This window comes from Alternaria triticimaculans (assembly GCF_023758025.1).
Source record: "Alternaria triticimaculans strain BMP 0046 chromosome Unknown scaffold_16, whole genome shotgun sequence".
Lineage (NCBI taxonomy): Eukaryota > Fungi > Ascomycota > Dothideomycetes > Pleosporales > Pleosporaceae > Alternaria > Alternaria triticimaculans.
In genome coordinates, this window is record NW_026055973.1 from 197,378 (window position 1) to 212,682 (window position 15,305).

At 50.3% G+C, this 15,305-nt stretch overlaps 4 protein-coding genes across 4 annotated transcripts; all 4 read left to right on the plus strand.

Moving 5' to 3' along the window:
- Positions 1–1,185: 1,185 nt before the first annotated feature.
- On the plus strand, positions 1,186–4,468 carry J4E78_008647 (uncharacterized protein; the record flags this gene model as incomplete). The annotated part of the gene is made up of 2 exons (XM_049369247.1): positions 1,186–2,668; positions 3,171–4,468. 2 exons carry the CDS (start codon positions 1,186–1,188, stop codon positions 4,466–4,468), a joined length of 2,781 nt encoding a protein of 926 aa, XP_049218948.1.
- Positions 4,469–4,893: 425 nt separating this feature from the next.
- J4E78_008648 (uncharacterized protein) lies at positions 4,894–6,216 on the plus strand (the record flags this gene model as incomplete). The annotated part of the gene is made up of 2 exons (XM_049369248.1): positions 4,894–4,927; positions 4,979–6,216. 2 exons carry the CDS (start codon positions 4,894–4,896, stop codon positions 6,214–6,216), a joined length of 1,272 nt encoding a protein of 423 aa, XP_049218949.1.
- A 2,461-nt stretch (positions 6,217–8,677) lies between these two features.
- On the plus strand, positions 8,678–9,612 carry J4E78_008649 (uncharacterized protein; the record flags this gene model as incomplete). Its single annotated transcript, XM_049369249.1, has 4 exons — positions 8,678–8,829; positions 8,875–8,893; positions 8,946–9,327; positions 9,377–9,612. 4 exons carry the CDS (start codon positions 8,678–8,680, stop codon positions 9,610–9,612), a joined length of 789 nt encoding a protein of 262 aa, XP_049218950.1.
- Positions 9,613–10,631: 1,019 nt separating this feature from the next.
- On the plus strand, positions 10,632–11,696 carry J4E78_008650 (uncharacterized protein; the record flags this gene model as incomplete). The annotated part of the gene is made up of 1 exon (XM_049369250.1): positions 10,632–11,696. The coding sequence occupies one exon, from the start codon at positions 10,632–10,634 to the stop codon at positions 11,694–11,696; it is 1,065 nt and encodes a 354-aa protein (XP_049218951.1).
- Between the last annotated feature and the right edge of the window lie 3,609 nt (positions 11,697–15,305).

Genomic DNA, 15,305 nt, shown 5'->3' on the forward strand with positions numbered 1-15,305 from the left:
GCAATCGGCCCTCAGCCGCCAGCGCGAGCGCGACGCGTTGCATTGAAGTGGATTTCGTTATTCGGTCAGCACTTCCTTCACTCCAACCTCACGGGGGCAAGAATATCTAATGCATTCCTCGCTCCGCAAACTTGTGGAACCGCTCTCGCAGTTATTGATCTCTTTAATGTGTATTATTATCCTAAACTTTTCCCAAACGAAGGACGAGAACGCCCACCATCCGTCTCTATGCCGCCGAACGAAACAAGGTACCTGGAGCCGAAGGAGCTCGATCCAAAGTTTCGCGCCTACAGACATGCAATCATGAAACACACGAAGTATGAGGTGGAAGTACGCGGCGTCGAAGCACGGCTATCTCGCTCGCTCGGGCAAGGCCAGGAGGCCTTCACCACTCTCCGTCCGACGACTTATATCCTGTACTCAACTTACTACATCGACTGCATGACCATAGTTGGAAAGAAGCTATACTACGAGTCTCTCGATGGCTATGAGCAAGGACAACTGCAGCTGAAGAGGGTAATCAACCATAGCGATGAGGTCGAGGTGGAAGTAAGCGTCTGTTTACCAGACGGGACTGGCGTTTGGGAAGGAAGTTTTACGGGCTCATGGCCAAACTCAAGGATACGTGCGCTCGAAAAGGTGCCTGTGGTCTTATCTAGGCCTACCAAGATCCTGCACAGCGTGCGGCCTCCATGGCCCATGACATTGATCTTTCTCGAAGATGGGTATTTGAGAGTGAAATACAACGCCCATGATGTTCACAGTTTCTATGCTGTTGCTCAGGGTAGCTCAGACACCGATGATCTCCAAGCGTGGAGTATCTGATCAGGAGTGGTGGGAGGAGACACCGGAGGGGCTGGTTACTTGATTCGGTTCGTCCTACCTAGGTAGGCACCCGCGGACTTCCTTCCCTCCAAATTGAAAGGAGGCAAACTTATCTAAATCTCTTCTTACTGTGCAAACTGGCGGTGAGATATGTGAGCAACTATATTGCATCTGAAAAAGCACAAGCTATCGAAGAACATGTCAGGCAGCTCTAGCCTGATCGAGTTAGACCAATCAGGTGATGACGTGCACGGTGAGCACCGACCCAGCCGTAATATCCGCAGGTCTTTTCATTCCATCTTTACTTCGACCACAAAACATTTTCATTCGGCAGGTGATTCTCAGTCTGCGCTTTGCATCATGGACAAGCGCATTATATCAAGAAAGGAGCGTGAGCAGGTGGAGCTACGCAAGTTACCCGAAGACCTGCGTCGTAAAAAGGAATGTCGCAAAGTAATTCGGCAGATTCTCAAGCAGCGCAAGGCTCTTAGTTTTCCTAGTGGCGAAGATCCAGGTCGAGACGACGACGACGACTGCGCTGAGCGCGGCATCCAGCAAATTGAAGCACGGCTTAATCAACAGCTGCAGCAAGGCCACAGGCCCTTGGTTCCGTTGAAACTCGCGACTTACATTCTTACAGCGAAGAGTTTCATCAAGGATACTACAGGTGGGGATGGAAACTGCATTCACGATGGTTTGGTCCATGACGATGCGCCCGGTCGATTGTACATCGAGAAAATTTCGAGACAAGGAGACGACGTTGAAGTCAAGGCGAACTTGTGGTTCAAGCTAGGTACGAGGACCTGCCTCAAAGAGCAGGTTGAATTTACTGGATCGTGGCCAGATCTCGAAATACCCGCACTTGAAGAGATCTCAGTAAAATTCTGTGACGAATCGCAGGTCCGTTACAGAGGTGCATCGCAGAAACAGAAGGAGATGAACCAAGAGTCAATGCGAATCACTCTCGTCTTCCTCCGCGACGGCTACTTGAGTATGAGAGCTCAGGCGGTACCATTCTACACGATAAGGGAAGATATTGAGTTCTATGGCATCAAAACGAGTAAAATAAAGGAAAGAGACAGCGGACTAATTGAGCGTCTCGAGGACAGCGACCCTGAGACAACTGAGCCCAGCGACGAAGACACCACAGACAGCGAAAGCGACAGCGACAGCGATATTTGGTACAGCGATTACGACAAGGCACGAGCAAAACACGCGAAGCAAGAAGCGCGTGGCAAAGCCATCGAAGCATGGCTTGAGGAACGCATCGCTTCAGGAGAGGAAGAAACCGTCGAAAGCATGGAAGCACGCAGAACAAGTCTGGAAGATTATAATCAAGTTCTCAAGTGGAATCTCTGGTCTACTTCATATCTCGACATGCTCGTCGCTAAAAAAGGCTGGCGAACTGATAATGAATTGTTCCACGGCGGCGGTTGCGGCGACTTCAGCATCACAACATACGGCCGGGTGGACGGTAGGCCTGCTAAGGGCACCCTGACTCTTCCGCCGCAGTACGATCACTTCCCAGGCGATCTTAAGTGGACGATGGAGAGAAGCGTTGTAAACTCTAAGCGACTTAACGCCATCATGTCCACCGAAGACTCGCCGCACAAACTGAAGTTTCGCATATGCTTTGTTGAGAATGGGCATATGAAGATACGCATTCCAGCTCACGAGATCAGAGGAAGCAGAGAAAACGGTCTCATCGACTTCTACGCTATCGCTGAGGACTTGCCAGGTTTTCGTCCTCATCAAAGGCGGCGTGGTGTGGTTAGAGAGTGGTGGGGAAAGACGCCTGATGGACTGGTGTACAACCCGCCTACCGGCGCTATAGAAGACAGTCGTAGCGAATGTTCGGACCACCCGGATAACTGTACGCACTTCGATCCATACGACCGTGGGTTTTAATAAGTGGTTGTATAGTACATTGTTCGTCGAAATGAATTGATAGTGTTTTCACGACCTCGGGATGCGGCGGGTCAAAGACGGCTAGTGCAACCCCTTTCCGTAACCATGGACACCGTTCCGAGCCTTCCAAGGTTTTCTGGCCACACAAAACGCGTCGCAACATCACATTCCGAATTACACTTCTGTTACAGCTACGCCACATTCCCAGATAGACATGCGTTCTGACGTCAACATGGCATTTCCAAATGGTGAGTCTGCCGAGGTACCTACTTTTGATTTACCGCGACGCTAACCACAACGGACACGATAGGGAAAGTGTTTCAGACCCCAGGTCTCATGAGCCTCGCAACTGATCTCGCGAATAAGAGTTTAGCGTCAGTCACAGAATGTAGGGTCGCGGTTCAATGTGCGCCAGGATGAATACTAACGCATTGCAGTGATCAATGGACAGTGGGATAGGAAGACGTGCGAAAGGAAGACGTGCGAAGACTACCGCATCAACCGCATCGACCGCATCAATTGCATTAAGTGCTACCAAGATGCCATGAAATTCTATTCTAACACGGTACAGTCTTTCGATGGTAAATACGAGAATCTCTATTTCGAAAGATTCATCGCCGGAATGCGCGACGAACTACTGGAGGCGGGCGTTCATCGGTCGATACTTGATTTTGTAGTGAAAGAGCACGTGGGCCGTTTGAAGGAGGCTCGTTCTGCAAAATCTGCTGTTAGAGAGGAACTGGCATTGCCAGAAAAAGGCCAGCAGTATCACGCAACGCACACCGTACACCACGACACCGAAACGAGCGAAAACGCGCCCGCGTCGGCACCACTTCCCGAGCAAGATGAGCATGTGAGCCGTGAAATTGAGCGGGCGTATTGGGCCGCCTTACCAGATGAAGAAAGCGAATCAGACTCAAAACCAGACGAAGACGTGCTAGACGACAGCACTCCGACTCACCACGACGTGCGTAACACCGCGGCTGATCTAGAAGCAGAGAAACTATCGACCTTCTCACAACATCTAGAATGGATCTCCAAAGGATGGGCTGTGACTCGTTGGCTCATAAAAGAGAAGGCGCAAGGTAGAGAACATCCCGTAGGAAACATCAAGGGTGAATGGGTTCTCTACTCCGATAAGCACATTCAGCTTCGGCCAAGAACGTGCAAGGATGTTTTAGATCGAACATTCAAACCCGGGAGGCTCGTCATACGAGATTGCGTTGGCGAAGACAAGATTAAGCTGTCATTCCAGATGTTTTATCCAATCATCACACCAGTTCTGGATTTCGGGATACAGAAGGTCGATGTGCCATTTGTGGTCGAGGAAGAGCCTGTTTATTGCGAAGACGAGACAGGGTTTACGAAGGGCCTGCGCTTCCTAGGCAACGGATACCTTACTCTACACATGCCAGCGAGTTTGGTAGGAGGCGAGGGCTCAGATATGGTCGAATTCTTTGCTGTTTCGCGCAACAGGGACGAACACGCTCGCGAGATGGAATGGGCAAGGGGACATTATGGATGGGTTTACCGACCATACGGAAAGGAAGCGGAGCCGGTAACTTTGGCAAGCCCATTCCAGGAGATAAGGGCGCCTGTGACTCAGACAAGAAGGTCATACGAGGAAGACGACTATGATCTCGATGACGGCTTCTGTTATTACGAGGATAAGGAAATGCAGTGTTGCGATGATGATTGTCCGAAGCATAGTCGCATGGACGAGAGGGAGTGGTAAACATAAAAGAACATATTGTCTGGTACTAGGTGGACACCTCCAGTCGTCTTTGAGAGCTCGAATTGGAAAACTTTTCGGCAAGATAGACGGGAATACATACAATGGACGAATCATTCTAGCAGCTGCGAATGATGGTCGTTACGCTAAGAGCCGTGCTGACAGTGTATACCACTCCTCCCAGCAATGAAATAAGGAGTGCGGGATTAAAAAGAATCTTGCTTTAATAAAGAAGGCTGGGTGTAAACTAAAGTGGCTGTTCGGTCTCATTCCTCGGACGCGATGCGACGCGCCGCGCTAATGACCCTTGCACGCTAATCAGGGGTGAACGCTTCCTATCTCGTCGCATTGGAGCGTGCGTATCCTTCTCGGAATCGTTTCCGGGGCAGCCTCCTCCTCAATCACCAGTAAACACACACAACAACCCAATGGCTCCAATAAAGAAGAGTTCACACGTCAAGCGTATGTGCAGCATAGTTCGGCTAGGAAGGAACCGCTTCTAACGATCTACAGCAGCTACGCGCAAGCTCACACGGGACGGAAAGATTAGGGATTACTTCCGAGTCGTTCCGAAAGAGCCTCCTGTCTCTGCAAAGCCTCCTGTTCCTGCACAGCTTTCTGATTTTGCGAAACCGTTTGTTCCTGCAAATCCTACTGTTCACGCAAAGCCTCCCGTTCCTGCAAAGCCTACAAACATTAGGATCGATGAACACCGGGACCGATCAGATATCATTGCAGCAGCGAGGGAGTTGTCGAATCCCAACCGCAAAAGGCTGCATTACAATGGGTTCGGCCAGACCGCTTTCGAGCGCAAAGGACGAGCTATGCTCGTCGAGTACCAGAAGGCAGTCCAGCGCGCTGAGCAGGACAGAAGCTTGACCCATTTCGAGCACGTATCAGAGGCTATTCTCCTCCAGTATGAAAACGAGATGGTCGAGGTCGTCGATGAGGAGCGTGCGAACAGAGAGGCCTACTGTTCAAGCGAGGGAATGAAACGTGAACGGAAACGGAATTATGAGGTCGAAAGGCAGGTCGAGTTCGAGCGCGAACAACAAGCTATTCTCATGAAGTACTACAAGAAGATGGTCCAGCTCGCCGAAAACAGGAATGCGGTAGAAGATACTCTAAACCGAGAGATCGACTATCAAAACGAGGTTAAACACGTTTATGAGTATCTCACCGAGAAGCTGTATGGTGGCAATGGTACATATGAGTGTCCACAAGAGCCGGTCTACATTCGCGGAGAATATACGCTATATTCCGAGAAGATCCTGTCATATGCGATTGCCAAGAACCCACACCGGATAACCGATAACTCCTCCCACAACTGGCGCACTGGTACTATACGACTGGGACAACGTTGGGGAGATGGCAAAGGCCCTGGCGCTGAAATCAATCTCTTCCATGACAACAGGAGTGTAACCTTTGCATACACCGCTCCAAAACTTCCGTCGAGGCAAATCTGTTCGGGTTATTGGCATTACTTAGGTATAGAAGTAGAGGTTGGGATTACCTTTTTGGGCGGTGCATATCTGATCATAGAACTCCCGGATATAAGATGTCATGGAACGGTTATTCTTTGTGGAATTCTAGACAGGGACGAGGAAGAGATGGCAGAATGGTGGCCGGGTATGCCGGAATGGAAGCCGCAACCTCATTACAAAACGCCGTACAACCCTGTCTTACCCCAAGGCCAGACTCGATATCTCGCACCTACTGCGGCCACTGGACAGGACGTCCGCATCCAATAATGTACAACATACCTGTTTTATTAAGTAACGATGATGCACACTGAATCGATTCTAGACTCGTTTAAAAAGAGAAGGCTGGTTTTCGACATCTTGAGTCGGCCCGGGGATTTGGGCTTCAAGCCGTGAACGCGACTTCGACACGCTAAGGTATTACAAGCGCTGATGGAGGCTGGTCGCGTCTTCTTTATCTATAAAATGGCTGGCAGTGAACGGAAAAAAGAAAAGACATCTATCTTCTTACAATTGTGTCGGATTGCAGCTGATCCTTGAGTAAGTGCGCATTCATTTTCTCTGAGACGCGGATACTAACAACTAGATACAGCGATATCGCACGAGGACACCGAAAACCATTGCAAACTTGTGCCTCAGCAAGCAGGACCTTCCGGAACATTTGCAGCTATGAACACTCATTACGTCGAATCAGCACAGACAATGGTTATCGCACCCGAGGAGGGTGATTCAGACCCGTGGAGCTCGAGCGACGACGGAGATTCCTCTAGTGAAAACGAGACCGAAAGAGTAGGAAACAGTGCATCTAGCACGGCCGATCCTGACGAATACAACGGCTTCCCGGCCGCCGTTAACGCTGCGTACAAGCTACATGAACAGTACCATGACGACGCTTTTCGTGCCTTCGAGCAGATCGAATCGAGTCTAAATGATGGAACGTTGAACCAAGGAATATGTGACGGGCCAAACACCCCAGTCTTACCGATCCGCGGTGAATATACGTTGTACTCCCCCTGCTATCAGAATTTCCATTACCAAAACAATCCAACCCTCTGGACCGAAGAGTTTGCCAGTACATGGATGGCAGGTAGCATCCGTTTTGGACAGCGCTGGAGAAATGATTGGTTTCCTATTGGGGCCGAGTGCACGATTGCTGGACTCAGGCGTCCTCTCACCTTCGGGTGTCCTGAGGCAAGATGCTTCGTTGGTAAAATAAAAGACATTCACGCCGATGGTGGTAATGTTTCTCGAGATAAGGATCCAAAGAGCTGGACGATATGCTGTCTTAAGGGTTCATATATGCTCATATACATCCCGGCGACAGAAATAGGTGACACTATTGGAGAAGAAGATTACTTGTTCATCGGGATTCTGGATAGGACAGAGGAAGAGATGGCAGCCACCGGATTTGCAAAGAACTATTGGAGTAGACCAGTACCATACTACGAAGCGCCGTACATCTCCACTTTACCCCAAGGTCGAACTCGGTAAGCCATGTCCTTGTACGAACTGACGTGAGACATGTCCTGACTTGCACCAACCTATAGGTACCTTGCACCAACTTCTCTAGGTGAAGAAGGACCTAGCACTCCTGCTGCCCCGAAGATCCAAGACGAAACGAATCCTACTACAGGTAAGTTTGCTTTCATGTTTAATTCATTTGAAAGCTTATGTGTCACAGTCTGCCATACACCTAGATTACCTACGCACATGTCTGGACATAGCAAGTTGCAAACAGAGGATTCGACGATATCATCCTCGTGGGATGATAACTCAAAGTACGAGAAGGCTCTTGCTGACCACCAGGCTCACGAAGCCAATTGTTTAAGGTTCGCGTCTGTCGTGGAACCGTGGTTTCTTGATGACGATGAGAAGCCGATAGAGTCATTGGAAGGCAATTGGACTCTATATTCACCAGGACTTATCTCTATGGCACACAAGCTCCGAATGGCCGGGCAAACAGATCTAGCATACACCGTCGGAACGATCTGCCTTGGCAAGCATGAACTAAGCGATGAATGTTGGAAGCACTACCCACTCAAAAGTCAGGTATACATCACTGGCCTCGGTAGCTTCTGGTGGATCTCACCCGATATCCCACATTACGCATTCGGGGGAGAGGAAGAGGATGCTCAGTTCTTGCTCAATGTGGATACACGGATCAAAATCACTTTCTTTGTAACTTTTCTTACTGGTGGCGTGATGAAGCTGAGGCTTTGTGCACCGTCCGAGTCGGGTTTAGATGATGTTATCGTTTGGGCTGTCAATGACGAAGGGGAGGTAAATATCCAGGTGTATGTTCCGGGGTAATCGATGCTCTTCATTGCAATTAGTGCCTCTGGCGTTGAGTACGAGATGCCTTGCAATTGAGACCTCTGGACTTTGGTTCAACTGTGCAAGTGACGTGATGTTGTTCGTGACTCGCTCTCCACTCTATTATTCGTAAGAAGCGGCGGTCTTTCGTTGCAGTGGGCAGTTGAACGTTAAAAGGTAGTTGCGGTGCTTGAGAACAAGGAAAGTAGAGATCTGCGTTGCGGCTCCCCAGTCGAACGTCATCCAGTCGGGTGGCGCAGGAGCTTGGACCCTGAAACATCCCCGAAATCGATAGCTTCCTCGAAAGATATCCCCAACACCATTACAATCGCAGCGCATACCCAATTCTTTGACCTTTTATTATTGAAGTGCAGTCTCTGCATATCACCTGATCGCTAAACATACTTCAACCGCCACAATGGACGTCAAAGAGCCCCTACTACCGTCTGACCCCCCGCCCTCGTATGAAGATGCGCGGAAGTCACCAATCCCACAAAACAAGTCGGCATCGGGCACACCATTAGCGAAGAGGCCACCTCCTCCGCCACTAAATCTGCCAGCGCTGAATGAGTTGAGAGGATCGAGAGTTGTGCTTGCGAGCGCGTCACCACGTAGAAGACAGCTTCTCGCACAGGCAAGAGAATCTCCACTACGACGTGAACATGTTAAAAGCTAACTCGGATCAGATCGGCCTCACAAAGATCGACGTAGTCCCCTCCAAGTTCGCCGAAAACCTAGACCACTCGCTCGGCGCGCTGAACTACGTCCTCGAAACCGCATCCGCCAAAGCGCATGACGTATACAAAAGCGAGATTAACAATCGCGAGCGCGGCGAACCTGCCATCGTCATCGCTGCCGACACAATCGTAGTATCGCACGCTGGGCGGATACTGGAGAAGCCAAAGAGCGAGGCAGACCATATAGCAACGCTGAAGATGTTGAGAGATGAGGGCGCGCACAAGGTTATGACCGCCGTTGCGGTGATGAAGCCATTAGAGTCTGCGGTAGATCCGGGATATGCCATGGAGACACATGTTGAAGAGACTACGGTTATGTTCGATCCTACTGGTACTTCTTCCTGTTCAGAAATAGCTGAACCAGATGCTAACACGAGTAGTGACCGACGAACTGATCCTCGCATACGTCAAAACGCGCGACGGTAACGACAAAGCAGGCGGCTATGGTATACAGACAGCGGGCGCGTGCCTTATCGAGCGCATAGAAGGGTCATACGACAACGTTGTTGGTTTGCCGTTACGGCAGACGCTGAAGCTGATAGAGAAGGTCATGGAGCCTGAGGAGGAAGAGGGGGACTTCTTTGTGGACAGCAGAGAAGACGAAGAGGAGGAGTAGGACAAGAACCTCCAAGTACATCAGGCGAGCGATAGTGTATGGCATGCACACAAATCTCCACCTAGGCGTAAGAGCCGTCGACGACGGGATTAAGCATGACATCGCGTAAGAAGGGAAGTTTCCTGTGTTTACACGGAGTAAAGGTTATAATAGATTTCTTGAGGCTAGGCTAGGTCAGATAGCTCTATGGAGCAGTTGACTGCTTTCGAGGGAAGATGATGGTTGACAAATACACAAGTAATTCATCACGCACCGCATCCAACGGAGACATAGGAACCAATGTACCGACTTACGTCCGTATCCTCCCGGCAGACTATGCATGAATACTGTAAAGGTTCTCGTACGATACGCTTTGAGACGCAATCGGCTTGCTCGTGATCATTTTCTGACATGCTGCTCCTATTGCCAATGCACAAGACGGATCAGAAATATGCTCGGACGTTTCATTAAGCCTTCCAGGTCAGCACACTACTAGCATCCTCACCGCTGAGTGCATTGAATCCATAGCGACTTCTAGCTACACCCCTCCATTACCAATCCACGCCCCACTTGCCTCGGCTCAGCCTTAAATCTCGCAGCGGGCACCTTTCCCAAAGCGGGTGACTCCCGGCGCGAGCGCTCGTCATGGCTTCGTGTCGTTCAACGTTGTCTCGAAGATTCTGCATTTGCGACAAGTTTCGTGCCCCGCGTCGAGACACCTGGCCGAAGTCGTGGCTTCTAGAGTCGGACGAATATTCGTTTTGCGCCTCTTTGCCGGTCGCTGGCCGATATGCAACGTTACGACTGGGCTTGCCGTGCTAGGACGGCGCCTCCGGGTCCCTCCCTCCACCCATGATGCAATCAGGGTCTTTCTCTCGGCGGTGAAATCACAGTTTGTCAGCTAGAGGTGTTGGTATATAGCTAGGTGCTCATGTCTCAATCTTCAGCATCAAATTATTAAACCACTCTACAACATCAACACAAGATACCCTACTTCTTCCTTCCTAACACCCAACTCTACACAACACAAACACACCATCATGGTTCAGAACAAGGGCGTCATCTTCAAGAAGGTCCCAGAGGGATGGCCAAAGCCAGGCCAGGACCTCGCTGTTGAGGCCCGCGACATCGACCTCGACCAGAAGCTCCCAGAGGGCGCTCTTCTCGTCAAGAACTTCTACGCCTCTTTCGACCCCTACCAGCGTGGCCGCATGCGTGCACCCGACGTCAAGTCCTACTCCCCTCCCTTCGAGCTAGGCAAGCCCATCACCAACCGCTCCATCTTCAAGGTCGTCAAGTCCGCCAGCGACAAGTTCAAGGAGGGCCAAACCCTCATCACCATGGGCATCAGCCCCATTGAGGAGTACTCCATCCTCGACAAGGATGCCGTCGCCAACTGCATCGAGCTCAAGAACCCCTACAACCTCGACCCCAAGTACTTCCTCGGTCCCCTCGGCATGCCCGGTCTAACAGCCTGGTCCTCCTTCTACGAGATCGGCCAACCCAAGAAGGGCGAGACAATCTTCATCTCCGCCGCCTCAGGCGCCGTCGGCCAGCTCGTCGGCCAACTCGCCAAGCACGAAGGCCTCACCGTCATCGGCTCCGTCGGCGACGACAAGAAGCTCGACTTCATCACCAAGGAGCTCAACTTCGACTCCGGCTTCAACTACAAGACCGAGAAGCCCGCGGACGCCCTCGCCCGCCTCGCCCCCAACGGCATCGACATCTACTACGAGAACGTCGGCGGCGAGCAACTCGAAGCCGCCATCAACGCCATGAACAACTTCGGTCGCATCGTCGCCTGCGGCATGATCTCCCAGTACAACGCTAAGCCCGGCGAGCAGTACCCCATCCGCAACCTCATGAACGTTGTTGCCAAGCGCCTTACTATCCGCGGTTTCATTGTTGGTGACGAGAACATGGGTCCTAAGCATGCGAAGGAGCACCAGGAGAAGCTGCAGAAGTGGTTGTCTGAGGGCACTTTCAAGGCAAAGATCAGTGTTACGGAGGGTATCGATAATGCGGTTGACGGCTTTATTGGTATGCTCGAGGGAAAGAACTTTGGTAAGGCGGTGTTGCAGATTGCGGATTTGAGCAAGGAGTAGGATGTGGATGTATATACCCCGGTTTAGTCAGCATTAATGCTGTATGAATGAAAGATGAATGAACAATAACCATGGCATACCAGTTTTACCAGTGATGCAGTGGAGTTTGGGGTTGGATGGTTGGGTCTGTTGATGACTCGCGCAACGCTAGCGCGGTTTGGGTGCTGCCTGGTAGCATGACTCGGCTTGGAGGAAACAGCTGGGCATAGTTGCAGTTTCCTTGCTCTATCACTCCCACTTTCTTACAAACCACAACATCAAGAAGGTATGCCAATCCTCGGTTTCGCCGCGCGTTACGATACATGTTGATAATCTCCGCGGTAGATCACTAGACGCTCGTAGCCACTCTCAGCCTTGCTGCAAGGTGGATTTGTCAAGGCTACGATGAAGCACAGCGACCCCCCGGCTGCCGTAGTCAGCAGCGTGTAGCGTAGCACCTTCCTCATTTGACGATTGCCTGCTACTTATCTCCTTCCAAATCGCGAATATGCAGCGTCGTACAAACATGCGCAAATCATTTGCGATAGGTTCTAGATGCGCAGTCGTCGATTGAACGGTTGAGACGGTGTTGGGAATGCGATCCTGAGAGGGACGTGGATCTGCAACTGCCGTCCACATTCGAGCCAGCCCTGCCTTCCTCTCAATGCAGTCATCTTGTGATCTATTGTGGGGGCCAGAATCAGCGAATCAAGGTTTTGTGGCGACGTAGGCGACGCGGGTGATCATGTCCTCCCTGTTTGAACAGGCTGCAGATGTGCTGACGCTATCTAGGCAGACTTTTCGCTGCCTTGGACGTAGCTTCCTTCAACACATCGCGGGATACAACTACTCCATATTCATTGCTTCCACATTTCGTCTGCGTTCAGGGTGTGATACCGCCATACATCAGACTAGCTTCGTAGACTCTTCTGTCTTGTTGGTCATCTACCACAATCTACAGTCTTGGAGACACTGGCATCGTAAGCAGTGAGACGGTTCCTATGGTGCCATAACTTTATACATCAGTACTTTGCTGCCACCTCCTAGAGTGCGTTCTCACAATTATGGGTAACTGTAACAGTTCCCAGATGTGTGATGGCGGGAAATCCAATGGGCCGATGGAGTTCAACGCAGATATCGCGGGCATCGGCGTGAGTAGCGAACTTGAAAGACAAGTACCGTGCTGATTGAAAGCCAGATTCTCACGTCGTTCTTTTTCAGCGCGCTGGCTGTTTTCGCAGTCGTAACTTGGGGATACCTGACAGCAACCTTGCCTTCGGGTCTGCTGCAACCAACTGATCAGCACGCACTTATGTTACTCAAGAGTCCCTTTACGCGAAAACGAAGCCACGATCGCTCGGAAGCTGTCATACCAGCGCAGACGCCGAAGCAGCGCAGCCATGGCCGTGTTCTGATCGGATTTCTCAAGATGCTCAGTGATCAGCAGCTCATAACCGGAATATCTATATTGATCGCTGCGCTGTCAAGTCGATGTGTCATCCGTCGGTATGAGTGGCATATCGTTACGTCACTGGCTTATTTCTCGGTGGCTACGCATACTTTGTCTCTTGATGTACTCCGGGATCATCTAGCCCAGCACACTTGGATTAGGTACTGTCGCATATGCTTCACACTTCTATTCGTCGCTTTCTTCAGCTTCGCATTCTTTGTGGACCGAGTAAAACCATACGGAGAAGAAGCTCGAATTATACAATGCGTGTTACTGAATTGGGGATCACCCGGAGACGATACATTCGTAGACGGCGTGTACTTGATTGTTCTCGAAGTCGTTCCTGTGTTGGTAATGCTGTGGGGAAAACATATCTCAGCTTTGACTCGAGTAGTCGCTCCGGAAGTCACCCATCATCGCCATGTTACTACTACGTTGATAGATCGCATATCAGTACACTTTTGGAGTTGGAAGAGCCATCTTTCTACAGCAGAGACCACGAGACTCGTTACCGATGCGCAAATCTACTACGATACCAAGATCGGACCATCCAAGAAAAGGACGAGGGTGTCTACGTGGTACTTCCTCGAACAGTACCATGAGGCCTATCTTTCTGAGATTCCAGTATGGGCTTTTCAGCTTGTCTACGGAACGACCGTCGCGGTCAGAGCAGTATGGAATCCTGATATAAGCTTCCCGAAAGAACCATCGATGCTTGGGTTTGGTCAAGTCGTTGCAATTGGCTTACTCGTCCTTCCACTGCTTGCTCTAGTCGAGATGACAAATGGTAAGTTGTACCCCTATACATATTATAAATTTACTAATCCAATGAAGAGCAAAGCGTGTCGGATAAATCTCACCCTTCATCAAACCAGGAACAACTACACCGGGTCAATGCCGCAGACGTCTCATCCCCAAGCCTAAATACATCAGAATCATTAGCTCATAAGTCGTTCAATCGCCGATCAAGTAATGGCGTGGACCAGTCTGTGAGCGCTACAAGTCAACCTCTCTTCGAGACAACCAGAAAGGTTGCCATTCTATCTTTGATCATGTGCGCATTATGTACCGTCGTGATGGTTAGCGCGGCTAGCATAGTTGTTCACCAATACAACATGTTATTAATTATCGTTGGGATATATATACTGTCAAGACAAATCATCGTCACGAAGCGTCAAATCAGTCAAGCTCAATTCGTATGGAGAGAGATCAGATCACGCAAGACCAAGAAGACGTCCACCCAGCCGCTTCTACCGGCACCTGGCACATCTGATGAAATCACACCAGCTATCACATCTGGCAATAGCATTTCAGATGGCCCACCCCGACTGCCTTCACTCGACATATCCGACAACCTGTCCAGCAATGCACACACTACTGCGACAGAGACGAGCCCGACGTTCGGACGACCTCGCAGGCAAGACACGGAAGCTAGCCTTGGCCTAAACACCTTGTTCAACAGGCAAGATGGAAGTTCTTGAACCCAATCCGTATGTGTCTACACTCTAACAGGATTTCATACAATAACTGACATGCAAGGTCAGTCAACTTTTCGAGTATAACGCATCAAAAAATGCAGAACTGCGTCACTGTTTTCTTGGATAGGAATCACAGCATCTCATCCCCACGCTCCCTATATCTCTTGTTTCGGTCACGAATGTATTCCTTTTGCTGCCATCGTCGAGCTATACATACACACACGTACACAAATATGTATAGTACATTACAAGCAGAAAGCAGCTTCATCACATAAGTCCATCGTGGCACTGTTGCAGTATCAGAGCACTAGCACTTTCATCAAGGCTATTGCAGAAACTCAAGCTCTCTAAAAGTCCTGAAATTGATGGTGATTGCTTTCTTCATATGAAAAGTCATCCATCCACCCATCCATCAAGCCACAAAACCACCATCCCATGTCCAAACCTCCCACCGTCCAGCAGCCGACCCCATTACGAAGCCAGCCGCGACACATGAAAAAAGAGATACCAGTAGACCCCATAATGACCAATTCCCCAGATGTCGATCCTAACCCACATGCACCATGCCCGGATATTCGCCCATCGCCAATCATGCATCCCAAATAAAGAACCTTCCCTCGATGAGGAGTCCAGAAGAGCCAAACGGCTGTCTTCAAAGTTGAAAAACTCCCAGATCATGCAAAAGCAACGCCAAAGCAACGC